Genomic DNA, 18,175 nt, shown 5'->3' on the forward strand with positions numbered 1-18,175 from the left:
TGATACAGCCAGTTATTTATACAGGCATATGAAAGGGTAAAATGGTTCAGTACAATCTAAACTAGCTGGATGTGATCCATACCAGAGTGGGTGTTGAGGTTCCTTAAAGCTTAGTAAAGTTTGTTGCAATTGTTGTGGGTTTTCTTAAAAACTTATTGACCTAGTACAGTTTTTTTGGAGTGGATAAGGAGTCTTTTCTTCTCTTTCCTACCTTCCACACCTCTTCTGTCACACTGATACACTCACCTGATTCTGGCTGTAAACCTGGTAATCTATAGTAGTGAGGTCCTGGTATGTTCATGGCTGAGTTAAAGCACAGATATCTTAACATGTAACTTTTCCTTAGTCAGATGTGATGTCTTTTAGCCTGTGTTTTGCCTACAGCTCACCAAATCGTTGTGGCCCTCCACCATGGGATTTTGTTGTTGTTGTTGTTGGTTTGTTTTCTTTTCTTTTTCACCTTCTGATCTGTTAACATAAGACTTTGGGTATTGAAAAACTACTTACCATAAGTTTTACCATAAGGAGATTGTTGCTAATCCTTGGTCTGTGTGGATATAATTTTCAGGAATACTATAGCATGAGTGGAATTAAATGTGTAGTGTAGTTTGAGGAATTAGCTTGCTACATTGGGGAGCAGTCTGGACTCTATTAAATACGTTGCTGTTGTGAACTGTATTCTGCATGACATAACGTGATAAGGGTGCTTCACCATCTGCATGTATTCTTTCGGCACATTGCTGGTAGAGTTTGATTTGCTGGTTCAGGAAAAAGAGGTTTCCTTGAAGAGTTTCTGTAAACACATGAATGCCTTTCTCAGTAGCAGAGCTTAAATTTCATGTTGAATGCTGCTATGATCTGAAGCGAGCACCAGTGGGGACCAGAATTACATGTGCTGTTGATGACTTGGAAATACAACAATTGAAAGTCACTTTATCAACTCTTTGCGTCCTTTAGATTTATTTTCAGAAAATCTCTGTAAGAGTTGAAAGGAATTCAATAACCAAACAGCACAAACAAACCAGAGTAAATCAGTTTCAATTACTTGCTACTTGATCCTTAGAATAAAACCTGATGACAAGTTCTGTGTAATCTAACAAATACAGCACAGAAATAGCCTGTCTCTGGCACCTGGGAACTGATGAAGGTGGATTCCAATTTGATTATGATAACACTGTTCTTCAGGAATTCTAAATCTGAAAAGAAATTTCACCTACAAGCTCTGTAGTTGTTTTTTAACAAGTTGGTTTCTGTCAACCAGATGATATTGAGATCACCTTTACAGCATAGAGTGTACTGTAATTAATAGCAACTATTGCTAAGCATTGATCTTCCAATGCAACTGTATATGACACTTTTACAAGGCCAAGCTACTTTTCAATATATTGATTTAAGTCCTCCAGGAGGAGTGAAAACCCACTGAGGTTCCAAGATGATACAGGATATTTCTTGGGCAGAGCTAGAGAATGTTTCCAAGAAGACTAAGAATGGCAGTTACAGAGCTGCACCGTAATTCAGACTTGGCCTTCGGTTGGTTTTCAGATCAAGGCTAACACCTCCTCTTTGTTTCTCTTGTTCCAGGCCATGCGTTCTAAAAGATTTATGGATAAAATACTGAGTGGCAATCTGACAAAGTGAGAAGTTGCTTGTTTTTTTTAATCACAGCCATCCATTTCAACTGTTTTTTTAACACTGTTCTGGTTTAGCAAGGAGCAGCTTTTGCTTGGTACCAGGGGGAGCGGGTTTCAGGGAAGACCCAGTAAAGAGTTTTTGGGCTCTCCCCCGGCTCCTGGGCTCACACCCACCTCCGGCCCGACTGGGCCAACCTGCCGCCTCTGCCAGCACTGTTTAGGGGCTGGGAATGTGAAGTGCTGGCAGGAGCTGTAGGAGTGACACAAGATGGAGGTGACCATGTGGACCCACAGGCAGAGCAGGAGGAAGGAAGGAGGAGCAGCAGAGCAGAGACCCCTCTGCAAGCCGTGGTGAGAACGCAGCTGTGCCCCTGCAAGCCATGCAGGGCCATGGCAGGGCTGAGAGCCACCAGCAGCTCCGTGTGAGTGAGCCCGGCCGGGCAGAGACTGTGTGAGGAGAGGGGCCATGGCCCAGGCCGTGCTGGAGAGCCGCAGAGCAGCCCCACACGAGAGGCAGAGAGGAGCTGCAGCCTTTGGGCTCAGTGCGCGTGGGAGCCCCGGGCAGGGCTGTGTGTGAGTGTGAGGCACCCCACGGGCTTGCAGGGAGGGTGGGTGCGGAGTCACCTGTCCTGAGGAGGGACAAACAGCCGAAACTATGGGGAACAGGCTGACTGAAACCCCCACTGCCCCCCGAACCGGGAAGAGGGGAGGGGTGGCAAGAAGGTGTTGTGAAAAAGGCTGGTGGGACTCTTGGTTGTTGTATTACTCTGTGGTGTTTTATCTTGGTTATGTTTTGGGTTCTGGGGGTATGTTTTAGTTGATGTTGCATTAAGTTAGTTTCTGTTTTCTTCCCCAAACCGAGTGGCCTGCTCTGTTTTGTCCTGAACCTTCAGCGGCAATTAAGCTCTCCCTGCCCTTGGGCAATCCTCAGCCTCTTGGGTACTCAGGCTAATGGTGGTCTTTGTTCCCTGATGGGCCTAAACCCCGACAAACACCTTGGCAAGGGTGTATAACAAGAGTAGGCAAAAAGACATTCAGAGATTTTCCCATCTGACTAAAGCAAACTGAAACCTAGAATTTCCAAACTGCAGAAGGTTTTGGTTATTTTGGGCTTTTCTTTTTGTTGCAGAGGAAATTTATAAAGCTCTTTAAGGTAATTTTCCAAAGTTTGGCAGATGCTGCAGCGTTTCAGTTCAGTTGTCAGGAGTTTAGTGTTTTTCCTGAGCCAGGTCTCCTCCCATCAGTGTAAGCATTCACAGGGTGCAGTTTTATATTACAGCTAGGCTGATTAACTGTGGGCAACAACCAAAAAGGGAGTTCTTGTTCCTTTCCCCTCCAGTTTGTCAGCACTATTGCTAGTGTGACCCCACAGTGAACCAATGCAGAGAACTAAGGCTGGAGAAAGATAACACTATAAAAAAGAGAAGGGAGAACAAAAATAACAAGGAACAGCTTTCTTCCTCGTGTAGTTTTTGGATGTAGGTTAATGCTGCTGTAGGTTCCTGGTATGCATAGACAGAGGCAGGATGAGCAGGAGAGCTTTCCAGTTAATATTCTGTAAATCTAGACTTTGAGCATGCAGTTCCCCCTGACAAGTTGAAAGATTATTCATGGGTTATCTATACTGCTGCTGAAAAGAATGGTCTTGCTGTCCTCTCTCTGTTTGCTAACCTGTTTTCCTACATACTCCTTTGTAGTGTTTTTGTGGTTAGGTGGATCAGGGAGCACATCCAGCTGAAAAATAAGCTAACAAAAAGAATCTTAGCTTCAGGCATCAGGAATTTGTCCACAGAAACAGAAATTTAAATTTCCTGTTGTTTATTTTGATGTTACATTGTAAATACTCATCTAGAAAAAGTTTATTTACCAATGCCCTAAGTCCTAGCTGCTGGATTGTTCCAGGTTCAAAGACTAATTTGAAGGCTAAGGCCCTGAAATCACACATGGCAATGCAGCCACCTCATCATCAGCCTGTTTTGTCTGTGTGATTCTCCTGTAGTATCTTTTCTGAGATGGACAATGGGCTGTAGAGCACTTAGATTTAGGAAAGACATCCACATATGCAGTGTGTGGTGATCTGCTGTGTCATCATCATCTTGTTATCCGTGTTCTTAATGTTTCAAATTTGTTCTATTTGATTTCACTGAAATGTATACATCAGTGGAACACAGGTTATGTAAGGTATCTGGAATCTGTGCTCTTGGCACATGAGCATGACTGGTTAAATTGAGCTACATCTTTAAGACTAAGTGCCTTAATCTCTGATGAACCTGGCTGCACTGAGGAAATGGCATTCCAGCCTCTCCAAAGACATTTCATGTGTTCCAATAGGCTAAAGACTTTCTTTTGAAGACTTTCTTTCATTCAGAAATGAGATTCAATGCAATGCATTCTAGCCTGGCTTTTCTTCCTACCAGTGTTTTCTTTTGGGATTACTGTTTGGTCATTGTTTGTTTCAGGCCATACCCAATTGCCTTCTAATTAGTGTGGAGCTAATAACCATGTACTGAATAATCACATCTGCTCTGATTTTCTGAGATTGTTTTGACTCTTTCAGCTCCCACTGACTTTTTGGGGGAGTTCTTGACAGTAGTGCCTCTGCAGCCTGTGTGTTCATAACAATTATGAACAAGCTGCAAGGTCTGTTATTATGTTCCTGGAGTGAGCATGCAGTGTGTTCTACCCTAAAGCAGCTCCCTGTGTTTGCTCAGTTAGAAAAGTGGGACTAGATCACTTGTTGAATTTTGTTGATGAGATTTTATAGTCTTAATTTGTTTGGAGACTTGTCAGTATAGAACCAAGTGTGTAAGTTTGGGGTTTAAATCTGTGTTTGCCTGGGGAAGTGGAAGCTGCCAGACAGAAGGAGAGTTTAAGGAGCTCCATCCCAGGTTGAAACCAAGAGGAGCATCTTTAAAATGTAAATGTTTAGATGCAGCTGACAACATTTACATTCATGCACAGATGTTTAAAAATTCCAGTTATAGAGGAATATTACTGTTACCACTGTAGCATGCAATGAAATCATCTGCTCATAAGATCAGCACTTGCATTAGTGTTTGAAGACTAGCAGTAATGGTGAGATTTCTCTCTTCTGCCTTCTTAAACCAGGCTGTGCTCTTTATTTCCTGTGTAGTTCTTGGAAGCAGGCAGAGTCTCCTGGCTTAACTTTGCACTTTCTGCTTGATAAGTTCATTCTCTGGTTAGATACTTCACCTTGCAATAAAAGAAAGAATCAATTTAACCTTCAGAATCCCAATTGTGTTTTATTTCTCTGTTGTGTTTACAAGAAGTTGGTTTAAAGCTGTAAAGATCAATTTGTACCGTTCTTGACTGTCATTAGTCAAGAGGATTAAATGAATAGCTAGTCCCTAAAACATTTTCTTTCCAATGACCTTTTAAGATAGGTACCACTGGGTAGCAAATCCATGTGCTCTGGTAAGGTTTAAAACAAATTCATTCTTACTTGTCCAAGCTTGATTTAGTATCTCTGGCAGAAATAAAAGATTAGTGAAAGTTCATTCTTAACACATGAATAAAGAGCATAAAGTGGAAAATAAATGCACAATTGTAGGATTCATTTGAAGAACTTGAACTTCTGAAGGTTCAATTCATTCACTTCAATGCCAACATCACCATTGTCAATACAGGGGTCATGTCCAGTGTATGTCTCTAAATTTGAAGTAGAGTTTCAAGTAGCTTGCAGGTGTTGCAACTTATGACAGAAGAGAAAGTTATGGAATAGGAAGCAAGAAGTAGATCCGTCAGTTGGGCTGTGGCACCTCAAAGGCACTGGTATACACCGTGGTTTAGACACTAAGCACTCACATTTCCCAGTGCTTAAAACTGCTGAAGGTTAAAGTATAGGCACAACCATTTCAGGATTTTAGGTGACTGTGTAAAGGCTACTTTGTTCCCCACAGATGCTGGTTTTGACATTCTATTAATTAAGACTGACTTTTTTCCCCCTTTCTTTCCCAGGTGTTTACCTCCCATGGCCCTACTGTGATCATGCCAACCTGGTTCTGTTCTCGAGAGTGGTTTTTTCATGTGGGAAAATTTGATGAGGGTGGAAAGGTGAGTATCAGTAGAGCTATATAAACTAGTGCCAAGAACTCCTAAGGATCTTACCCATGACCTGCCTCATAATCTGGCTGTTAATTTCATTACTTGCATCTCCAATTTGGTTTAGTATTTACTAGTGAATCCTGCAGTCATATTGCTGCAAGTAAACAGAGAGACAGACCAACAAATCACATGTCACCATTCTCCATTTGCTGAACTGTTTCCATGCCAAAAAGCTGCATTTCTCATTTGCATTTCTCAGTCCAAAGACCTGTTCTTCATATTTCAGTGCTTAAAACAGATGGAAGATAATTCTTCCATGGAAGAAATCGTGATTTAATGTTTATGTTAATAGCATGGGTGGACTGATAGGGTATAAATATACAAACCATCATGTAAACTTGGTTTTAATTACAGCTACATATGCTTGTATCTAACTCTCTGTCCATCCACACATTATGTGAAACAAAAAGGAAATACTTACAAAGTGTTTGTAGAAATAAAGTTCTTTATGGTCAACATCTGCAATTGTTGGAAATACATTCCTTTTGTAGAACCACTGGGTAATGTCCAAGCAAAATCTTAACTGGTATCTTCATAGGTTATGGCTAAGAACCTGACAGGTTTGCTTTGTGGCCTAATTAACTAAAATGGTAGAGGTGTTATTTATTCAGTCTCTGATACATGATAATTAAAGCAGAAGTACTTAGAAGCAGTTCATTTTACCAAGCTGTAACAGTGTGCTGAGACTTAAAGGGTCACAAGCCTAGAAGTAACATTTTAAATCATATCCACTGCTAGGAGGAGACTCACCTGAACCATATTTCTGAGTTCACTTTTTTGGAAACTAAAGGGAATTAATCTTCCTCTTATCCAAACCATCCTTATTGAAAGTAGCAGCAGGACTTGAGCACAGCCTTAAGAGTTCGCCCTGGAAAGGTGGTGTGTGAAGTTATCTACGGGATTGGCTTTGCTCCTATATTTTGTGGCATCTTCTAACAGCTAGCACAACTGTTGAGAAGTGTCCAAAATTGTCACCATAAGTTATGCTAAGGAAAAAATGCACATGGTCTTGTATAATAGGAAAAGCAGGTTCCAAAGCTGTAACATCTGTTAAAGTAGGGAACTTAGCTGTGCACAGGAGTAGATGTGGTGTCTCTTATGAACTAAGCAAAGTTACTGCTTCATGTTTGAAAGTGCACTTCAATTTGCATAGAAACTCAGCATTTTGCAATTGTATCCAACTGACCTCATGTACTTCTACCAAAACATACTCTTCAGGTGGAGAGGAGATTGTGTTTGTTATTAATGCCCAGGCATTGGAAAGGCACACTGGAAAGGCTTCAGCATGTTGTCCTTTTGTTCTACTCATGTGTGTGATGGCAGTAAGCTAAAACAGCCTGGTTTGATATCATTTACATAAATGCTCTAAGAAGTCCTGAGCACAATAAAAACTATATAAATGAGCAATGGCAACCTGTGGACTCTGCTCCATGCAGATGTGGCAAACAGGCTTGGCTTTATGCAAGCAGTATTATTCTTGATATTACAACTGTCACACTTGTTTCTTTCTTTTACCACAACTTGGTCTTAAATTTCCTGTCACCTCTATAATTAACCTTCCTTTTTAGGTGTGTGAAAACTGAAAAGGAGTGACAGCCTTAAAGTTCTGCAGTAATTTCAATCATAAACAGGGGGAAATTACTCTTAATGAGACCCAGATAAAATACCATATTGTAAGCCACTGGCCTTTCTCAATACCAACTGCAATTCTGATCAAAGTGCCTGAAGCTCTGGTTTGATCTATTTTTGTGATAAAAGGTCACCAAAAAGATGAATTGAGGAGACATCAAAATATCCTTTGGTGCACAGGAGGCATATGCTGCAAAGCTCTAAGATAACTGTGGTCTGTTAGGTATGAACTAATGCATTTTTCCAGTTTTCTCTGACAGAGCACACAAATGTCACTCTCTGCAGAAAGACAAGCAGGTACAGTAATGTCTGAGAGGTAAAAGACTAAGGAGGAAAAAAACCTAAGAAGCAAAACCCAATGTTTTTTGCTTGGTATGGTTAAGGCTGAACAGAGATCAGCATTCAATGTAAAAAGGAGAGAAAAAGTGACAGAGCTGATGATTAATTACACTTTATAAGCTATTTGAAAATTCACCCATACCTTGTGTCTACTGACATGCTAGTCAGTTACCAAATGCCATTTAGAATTTCCAACTCCCTTCCATCTGACTTCCCCACCATCTTCATTGAACTAAATTTCTCTGTGCCAATACATTTGGGTGAAAGCAATCTTTTGCAGTTTGCTCTAACCAGTTGCTTCTCAAACGATGAAGTAAATGTTAGAGGTTTATAATGATGTGGCTCTTATAATCAAGGCAAAATGATGTAAAGACATGATTTGGATGGGAGCCAGAAAAAATGAACTGACTGATCTGCAGAAAGAGACACTTAAGAATCTCTTGGAAATAATCCTGAGGCGAAGGTATTAATAGCTCTTTAATATGGAGTTAGTTCGTGGGTAGTCTGCTTGCACTATCCTGAAAGGAAGTTAAACTAAGGAGTATTTTCAATGACTGATAATTTCTCCATGAAATCTGTAATTTCAATGAAAAGTTGTTCATTACTGAAGAAAAACACAAGCACCTGGAATATTATGTCCAGTTCTGGGCCCCTCAGTTCAAGGACAGGGAGCTGCTGGAGAGAGTTCAGTGCAGGGCCACAAAGATGATGGAGTGGAGCATCTCCCTTGTGATGAAAGGCTGAGGGAGCTGGGGCTCTGCAGCTTGGAGGAGACTGAGGGGTGACCTCATTCATGGTTACAAATCCATAAAGGGTGGGTGTGAGGAGGCTGGAGCCAGGCTGTGCTCAGGGATGGCCAATGATAGGACAAGGGGCAATGGGGACAAGCTGGAACAGAAGAGGTTTCAAGGAAATATAAGGAAGAATTTGTTCCCTGTTGAGGTGAGGGAAGCACTGGCAGGGGCTGCCCAGATGGGCTGTGGAGGCTCCTTCTCTGGACACATTCCAACCCAGCTGGATAAGTTCCTGCGTGCCCTGCTCTAGGTGGTGCTGCTCTGGCAGGGGGGTTGCACTGGATGAGCTTTCCAGGTCCCTTCCAACCCTCGAGACTCTGATTCTGTGTGACATTTAATACAAAACTTGTCCTTGGGGAAAGACTGAAGGATAGATAATTCTTGGTACTTCACTTTAGTAAAGTGTGAGCAATGAGGAGATGACAAGAAAAGGATGATGGAATATTTAGTTTAGTTCCTGAACAAGGAATTAAATTCAAGGTAGGTTCTGCTTGACATCTCATTGTGTAAACAAAATCAGTTCCCTTAACCATAGAGCTAACCACCAGCACAGCAAGTGATACTTGCCCAAAATACTGGCTAAACATAAATCCTTCACTTGTTTAGTAATAATATGTTAAAGTGAACAATGATTCTGCATATGGCTACTGCATGGCAGGTAGAGCAGAGCAGATGCAGGCTCTACTTTTCACTAGAGTCATACTCAGCAACTGATAAACACAACCTTGAGCGAGGCAGGCCAATGAGTATCCCGTAGTGCTGCAGGGTATATGGGGTTGGGTTTTGCCTAGAATGTGGAAAATTCTATAAATAGCCCAGTAACATGTAAACTGTGCAATTGAATTGTATTTATTTATGCTCAAAGCTATTTATGTGGTAGCCTACTGCTGAAATGCTGGATTGTTACTTGATACCTTTAGCTATGGATATTAATTTTCCAAAATGACATTAAAATATCTCTTTCGTGGTTAAACAACTTTTTCTTTGAAAGTTGTGTTGTTTGTCAAAGATTCCTGATGTTTAAAAATGCCATCTGGATCCAATAATAGGCTCAATTGGGAAGAAACTCTTGTATTGCAACAACCTTACATGCTCAAAAGCCTCAGGAAGTCCCATCCCTGCAGGATCTATCATACAGTCAACATCTTTCCTCCCCTGAAAAACACAGGGCAGTGCTGCTCCTTTGTAATGTGAGAGGCCACTGCTGAGCAATACGAGTCACCTGCTTGTTCCTAGGGGTGAGTGCACTTTATTTCAAAGTATTTCTGCCAGTTAAAGTAAAGCAAAAGAGCACTCAGACCCAAACAGCATTTTGAGAGTTGCTTTTTACTTCTGCAGCAACTCTCTTTTTTTACTGGCCATATGAATGGTTATCTTAAAGAATGTAAATGCTTATCCAAAAGAAAATGATTTGCAGATACATGTGATAGAATTCTGTACTTGAATGAAAAGCTGACCACTGCAGGAAGCTGGTGTGTGCTACAAAATGAGTGCCCTGCCTGACATGGGGTAGGATGTGACTGGAAAAGAGAAACAGGTTTGAACTTTGCTGCTGACTCTCGGTATTTCCATTAAAGTCCAGAATAAGGAAAAGACAGAAAAGGCTACAAGGGAAAAATTTTAGTTTGTGTTTTTCTTATATTCCCGATGGCTGTGGTAGCTGTCTGCTGCTCCAGCTTCCCCCACATCTCTTTTGCTTCATATGAACCTACTTTGAAAGCCACATAAGCTGCTTCTCTAGAATTTTCCTTCTGCATCGCAGCTCTTAAACTACAAGTCACACAAATATCTACAAAGACACACAATAGCTACAGAAAGCTGCCCTTAACAGGCAGGCACATCAGAACACAGTTTGTTCATAGCCTGGGAGTGTGGCCCAAGTAGTGTCTTACATCAGTATCATATAGTGAAGTATCATCAGTATCATATAGTGAAGTCTGGAGCTGTGGAGTACAGAGCTGGGTTTGGTTCTGATTTCTACCAAGACACACGTGTTCAGTTGAGCGTTTTGGATTTGTTTTCCAGGGTTCATAGTTGGGGTTGTTTTACCTCATTTCCCTTCCCCTCCCCACACCCCATCAGCTGCTCAGTCTGGTGGGTATGAGAAACAGTCACTGAATTGTGTTGCTCTTGGAAGTAGGAGGCCAGAAGAAACCACAGAGAGATTTTGTGTCCAGCACTTTAATTAGAGAATCTCTTCTGCATAATTATAGAAGAAACTCAGAAGCTGTGGTCATGGGGAAAAAATGCTTTTTTCCCCTTTTTTCAGCTTGTGCTCTGATTGATTTTCAGTGTTGAAATAGAACACCGAAAGCTGAGGTTTATGCCTCTGTTATCCATACATGTGATGTTGCTTACAGAAAGCAATGCATTTCAGTATCATTCTCTTCTCTTCTTCTACTTTTCCTTCTCATTTTTGTCATGTTCTCTTTCAGCTTTCTGTGGATGCTACACTTCAGTATTTTATTTGTCCTACCTGGTTTTATAGATCAGATTGTTAGCCATATAAAATCACTTGGCAATTTAAACACTGGGTTGGAGGAGAGAAAAATCTGTACTTAAACACAGAAGAATTCAGTGTTCTAGCCATGTTTCTAGAAGTGGTACCATTGCAAAATGTACACAGGTGCTACTTTTTAACCTTAAATATAAGGCTGTATCTTTAAAGGTGGATTTATGCTTTCATTTGCCATGCCCTGTAGTTGAACAGGATATGCAGTAAGATTACCCTTCTGACCCTGTATCTCTGGCATGAAGATTTTCTGATTTTTAGGTGGGAAATGTTGCATATCATCATGAAGTCTGTAATATTCTGTGGAGGCTGATAGATCCACAACTCTAGGAGCTTTTTACCTTGCAGTGTTTCAGCAGTATTGCTTGCAATCCCATTAGGAAGAATGCACTGTGGAAGTAAGTTGCAAGAAAAAGTTGTGTTTCAGATGTTGCCTCATTCTGAGGTTGCTTTTATTGAGGTTTTTATTAAGGTCTCTTATTATGGGGCCTAATTCACCTTTCCTAAGTAGAGACCATGACATGTATTTGTATGGTGACCAAAGAAAGAATGATAATTGCAGCAAAATGACAAAACACTTTTCTTTAGTCACTGGTCCCTTTCAGTAACTGGTGACTTGGCACCTCAGGCTTCATGAACTGTTCAGCAGCTGGGTTGCTCTCTTTTGGGAATTACCTGTACTAAGTTTTATGTTCAGCGGGATCTCGACCAGCTGGAGAGTTGGGCACAGAGGAACCTGCTGAGGTTCAACAAGGACAAGTGCAGAGTCCTGCAGCTGGGAAGGAACAACCCCCTGAACCAGCACAGGCTGGGGGTCAAACTGCTGGAGAGCAGCTCTGCAGAGAGACCTGGGAGTGCTGATTGATAATAAACTGACCATGAACAGCAACGTGCCCTCGTGGGCAAGAAGCCAATGGCAGCCTGGGGGCATCAAGAAGAGTGTGGGCAGCAGGTCAAGGGAGGTTCTTCTCCCCCTCTACTCTGCCCTGGTGAGGCCTCATCTGGAGCCCTGTGTCCAGTTCTGGGCTCCCCAGCTGCAGAGGGACAGGGAACTGCTGGAGAGAGGCCAGTGCAGGGACACCAAGATGATCAGGGACTGGAGCATCTCTCATACAAGGAAAGGCTGTGGGACCTGGGGCTGTTTAGTCTGGAGAAGAGGAGACTGAGGGGAGAGGTTATTAATTAACATTTATAAATATCTAAAGGGTGGGTGTCAGGATGTTGGGGCAGCACTTTTTTTCTATAGTAGCCAGCAACAGGACAAGGGGTGATGGGATGAAGCTGGAACACAAACAGTTCCATTTAAACACAAGGACAAACTGTGTCAGTGTTTGAGTGAGGGAGCCCTGGCACAGGCTGCCCAGAGGGGTTGTGGAGGCTCCTTCCTTGGAGGGCTTCAAGACCCACCTGGACATGTTCCTGTGTGACCTGATCTAGGTGACCCTGCTTCTGCAGGGGCTTGGACTGGATGAGCTCTAAAGGTCCCTTCCAACCCCTACCATTCTATGATTCTATGATATCCCTCTCAAAACGAGTCTGTTTATTTTTTCCCCTCTGTCCTTGTGGTCAGCTGTACTTAATTTTTAAATAACACAGCTTGTGGTTTATTTAATAGCTTTTTTTTCTACAGATACATTTATTGAGTGACCCATGAGACAGCTTGATGGAAACTTAAAGGAATGATACGAATAAATTGTGTCTTCAGATATAACTATGAATGCTGGTCACCACCTGGTCTGAAACAACTGCTTCTCTTCCAGGGTGTTCCAGAAGATTTGTTGTTTTTTTATAAACACCTCCAAAAGGGTGGTGAAGTCTTTCGAGTGAACCATTGCCTCCTGATGTACCGTTACCATCCACAGGCTGCAACCCATTCCGTTCTAGAGTAAGTCGCTTTTTTGGGTAAAACTTAAACATGAGCTTCTTGGATGAATGGCAGCAACGATGCTTAATCTCTGCAAGACATCACACATCAAAATAATTACCTACTTGTGTTTAATTACTTGGTTTTGAGGTTTTAATATGTTGGTAGTATTCTCTTTTGATAGTGGTTTCTTGTGGTTTTCTGTTTGTTTTTTGCTAGAATTTGCTTTAGAGTAACATCCCGCCCGTGCTGGAATTGCAATGATGAGTGGCAAGCTTTGGTTCAGCTGCTGTTGCCCACATGCTGTTGGTGTACCTGTGTTAAGGGTTCAGCGAGGCGGGGATGGGTTGGGGACACTTCAACATTTGACAAGTGCTCTCCAAAATTGTTTTGTCCTTGCAACTGCTGTTGAAATCATTTCACAATGGGTGTTGTAAGAGCAATGAAGCATGTTGGGAACTGTTACAGCTGTACTGTATTCTCAGTTACCATTCCTTCAGCTGAGAGTCTATAACTAACCACATGAGATCTCATAATTTGCCAGAACAACCCCCCAGCTACCTAAAGCATCAGAGTTTCTCACCCTCAAAGCAGGTTAAGAATACTTTGCATGATTGCATCTCATCTGATGAACATGGCAAAAGCAAGGAGTGAAGGGGGAAGTTGTAACAGATGATCTCTAAGGGTCCCTTCCAACCCCTACCATTCTATAATTATATGAAGTAGGAACTTCTTCAATACTTTGGGCACAATTGCAAGAAATGGATCCTAGTGTTGGAATGTTATTGGGTTTTTTAATTAGGATTTTGATTCTCAAACCTTTCACCACATGAACTGTAATTGTGTTGGGTTTGTGCGGAGCTGCTTTTAGCTTGGTAACAGGAGGAAGGGGTTGCAGTGCTGGAGGTGGGTCCAACTGAGAGGCAGGTGAAGTGTCAAGAACTCCTCACAAGGATCAGCACTGCAGCCTCTAAATGAGATATTTTTAACAGTTCAAACAAGTCCCAACAAACCCCTTCTTTTGAAAAAAATAATAAAACCCCAACCTGATGCTGTGCTGCATTTACATGGGGTTCTTTTGCCTATTTAAAAGGTCTAAGTCATCCAAATTAGCTAATGAGGTTGGAAAACACCTGAGCATATTTAGGTGCAATTGTCTTGGGTGCTTCCTTGTAAGCTGTTGGCTGTTGCCCTTAAAGAAAATGTTTAATTGTCAGTCACTGATTCCTCTACATGCCAAAGTTACAAACCAAAGGTGTCCTTTGTGATCAAAACTCCTGCAAGCTGAGCCAAAGCAATTTCTTTCTTTTATTCATTGACATTAAAGAAAAGTTATGACAGTTTTACTGTCCTTTAGAAGCCTTGCACCAGAATCACAGTGGCAATTAATTAATTCATTAACCATTTTCTTACTGGTGACTGATATAAATACATTTTTCAGTCAGTCCTATATGTATGGCTTTGGAGAACTAACTAGTAAAACTAAACATTTTTGTGTGCATTGTAGTTGTGCATCATTATATTGTTGTGTTGCTGTAGATACTATAGTGTGTTAGCATAAATATCATGTCACTGTAGATGTTTACAAATGCATGTGTATGTATGCACATGTATACAAAAACCTTTTGAGTTAAAGCAAATCGTTCCAAGGAAATAGAAGGTACTCTTTGGATTTTGCAAACAAGTATGAGGTAAATTATTTTCCTGTTTATTGGTGTTTAAATGTAAGGGGGTTTTTCTCTTTTAGTGTGTGATCATTTTGGCAGCTGGTTACAAACTTCTCAGCCCCGTATCGTGGGATGCTATAGCTCTTGGAAGCCTGTTGCTTGTATCTGTGGGAAAACATCTTATTCTTGGAAATGAGTTTGTTTGGAATTTACTGCAAGCTGTTGCTCATTCAGATCTACAAGGTTGTGTGGCACAAGCACCCTGAATTACAACACTGAGAATGTGGAAATGCTGTAAAGCTGTTTCAGATGTGGAGTTTGAGTGTCCAAATTGGCGCTTTTCTTGTCTCATTCTAAGAAGGCAGGCGAGCCACTCCTCCTATCGCCTGTTTGCTGGTCCTGCTGGTAATAGGTTGTGCAAGCTGTCAAAGATGAGGTTGTGTAACAGCTCTTCTCACTGGTGTGTTCCCCAGTTTGTTGGCTGAGCTGTGAGGGGTTGGTGCCTTTCTGAACAGAGGTGTGCTGGGAGCAAAAGGAGCTTAACGGACTCATCACAAAGTTTGCCACTGAAATTGGGTCTTTCCTAATTTGCCTTTTGGTCACGCCACCTTATTTAATGTGTGTTCTGCCTTTTCTTAGAAGTTTCCTTTCTTATGGTGTGTTCTGTTTGAGCAGTTTTCTGTGGCATTTTGAATGCCATTGGCCTTTGAATTTTCCGAGTTAGGCCTCAGTTTGGAAGTAGTACCTCAGCAACCAGATCAGTGTCGTGTCTGAGATCAAAATGGTGCCTGTAGGAAAGCTGGGTTTTAATTTATTTTACATAGCTTATGCCTAGTTTCAGTCTTAAAAACCAGAGCTGGTTAGTGGGACTCATTTATACTAAGGTGTGTGATTCAAGCTTTTCAGCTAAGAAAGCCTGTTATGGGCCGACTTCGGTTTATACAAGTGGTTTTCATTACAATTCAGGTGAAAAGAAAAGACTTAACATTTTTTAGAGTTTCAAAAATAGATACAAAGTTTGGCAAGGGCCATTTCGTTCTTTAGTGTGTATTATTGTAAACACTAATGATTTTTAGGTCATTTCCTCTGTTTAGTATCCTTCTGGAACAAATATCTAGAGGAGAAAGTATCTGTGAAACAGGAAACAAACTCTTATTTGCATTCTCCCATACCCTGGAGGCATCAGACTGTATTATTAAATGTTTTAGGGGTATGACCGAATCTGAATGAAGTGCAGTGTCTATATTTAGATTCCATTAGCTGCATACAGAAATAGAACCATTCCCATCTGAATTTCATCCGAAGTCCATGATCAGTAGCCGTTAAACGAGAACGGGCAGTGCGAGTTTTGAGAAACTTCTCTTCAGCCAGGAATTTGGAACACAAAATCCCACAGAGTCTCAGATCTGAATCATTCTCTCTCACATTACAGCTTGTCTCCTAGGGCTGTGTGTACTTTGTGCTGCAGAGCTACGTTACACTGATGTGATACAACATCAGAGCTGCCTTTGTAGTGAGAAGCGCCGCAGTAAGAAAGTTTGGCCTATCATAAAAACATTGTAAAATTCACAGATTTTGATCTTGCCAAAGGGGAGAAAAAGAAACTGTATGTAAAACAATGTACCTCATTGTGAGATAAAAGTCACCTTGGATTAAGATGAGCAATAAAACATTGTACTTGTCTTTAGGTAGCTCTTGGAGACAGGCAGCTGGGGCAGGCAGCTAATTTGTAAGGTTTTGCTCAAGAGAAAGGTAATATGTGCAAAAAATGAGGTTTTTAGCTTGCATCTGAGACTCAGGTGACAGAAAATGTGAAGTGTACTTACAAGGCTTACAGTAATTTCATAAACCACGTATTCAGAATGAGCACAACACTGTAAGAACTCATTGTGCAGAAATAACCAAAGTTACATAATCTATTGAAGCCATCTGGTTTCAGACATTAGAAATTCCCAGTGCCATCTAAGCAAAGGAGAACAGGCACTTGGTCTGAAGCATGCATTTGGTTGTTTTAGAGCTTCTCTCGAAGCGTGGGTCTCCTTGCTGACGAGCACAGGAATTTCTCCTTCATTTCCTACAAAAACATAGGAATCCAAAATAGGCAGGAGAGAGGAATAGTGTAACATGTGCCTGTGCAACTGAAATAAAGATGAGATCAACTGCATTTTTATCTTCTCTAGTTGAATTTGGCACTTCAATTAAACATGGAAATTAATGACCTCATTAGTTTCTTGAAAAGTAAATGGCATTAACATTGATAGTCTCTGTCTTGCTTAATAAGCCTTTCATGAAAAATAGGCCACAATGCAAACCATGCCTCAGTTAATGACCCATGACCTGAAGATGAACTTGGACATTAATAGAACCTATTAAAGTGTAAATGTAATAACTCAGTGGGATGATATAGTCCAGCAATTAATAAGTTCACATGAAGTTCAATGGGACAACAATGACAAAAACAAAAAAGAGATCAGTTTATTCAGCAGGATGGTCAAGGTTAAAGTGGGATTAATTTCTGAAGAGATCAGTTTATTCAGCAGGATGGTCAAGGTTAAAGTGGGATTAATTTCTGAAGAGATCAGTTTATTCAGCAGGATGGTCAAGGTTAAAGTGGGATTAATTTCTGAAGAGATCAGTTTATTCAGCAGGATGGTCAAGGTTAAAGTGGGATTAATTTCTGAAGTTCCTGTGGGTTGTAGAGACCTTGAATTCTGCATGCACAAGTAGCTAGGAACAGATTGGTTCTTTCAGCTCTCACTGTGATTAAAAAGCTCTCTGTTCTTCCATCTTATATGAGGTTCACCCGTAACATCAAACTCCTACCCTGCCATGAATAAAAAGCCACTGGAGCAGGCTGTTCACTGGAAGAGCTGCTCTCCATGGGTGCTGTTAGCCGAGCAGCGTCTGTGACAAACCCCTCCAGAAAAGGTCAGATTTATAGGTTTAAGGTATTACTGTGGATGGTAACTGATGCCTAAAATTCCAGTACTGTTCAGGATATTGGGCTTATATTTGTGCATTTCTCAAGTACTTGTACATCTGTCTTTGCTCTGTTGATTCACTTATGTAGCCTCACTGGGGGAAGTAGGAGAAAGGCAGTCAAACGATACAGCGAGGTTTAACTGAGCTCAGACATTAAATCATTTGGCTTTTATTGTCACATTATCTTTGAATTTAAAATAGGAAAGAGCAGATGTTTCTTGACTCCTGGATTCAGTCAGTAGGTCACCACACATTTTAACAGAACTCCATTGTTAAACTGCTTGGGTGGATGGTATGGTAATAACTACTTGGGGCTGAGGAACACACTTGGTAGTCATTCTCACCACTGCATGAATACCCTCATTTCACTCAGGCAGAAGTTTAGCTCCTCTTCTTCCTTCCAGACTACATAACTGATGAGTACTGAGGAGCCATGGCAAATGAGATCTTAGGAGAATTATGTAAGCCTCAAAAATGATTTTACAAGCAGAAGAATGTCTACTTTTAACATTCTTTTGCAAAGGGGAGAAGTGACAAGAAAATAAGTAGGGAAAATAATGCATTTCAAGCATTTGGGTCAAGGAGGACTATTGGAATATGAGAACCACCTTCTACAATCAGAATCATTTGTA

The 18,175-nt window shown here is 41.2% G+C and overlaps 1 protein-coding gene across 1 annotated transcript in view; it reads left to right on the forward strand.

Annotated features, from left to right (window-relative positions):
- B3GNTL1 (UDP-GlcNAc:betaGal beta-1,3-N-acetylglucosaminyltransferase like 1) overlaps window positions 1-18,175 on the forward strand; it is a 120,439-nt gene that overhangs the window by 83,592 nt on the left and 18,672 nt on the right. Inside the window, exons 7-8 of the mRNA XM_062011186.1 lie at window positions 5,610-5,705; window positions 12,791-12,915. Of these exons, the coding sequence (XP_061867170.1) occupies window positions 5,610-5,705; window positions 12,791-12,915 (221 nt within the window). The remainder of the gene's footprint in view (window positions 1-5,609; window positions 5,706-12,790; window positions 12,916-18,175) is intronic.

Source organism: Colius striatus, chromosome 18, assembly GCF_028858725.1.
Source record: "Colius striatus isolate bColStr4 chromosome 18, bColStr4.1.hap1, whole genome shotgun sequence".
NCBI lineage: Eukaryota > Metazoa > Chordata > Aves > Coliiformes > Coliidae > Colius > Colius striatus.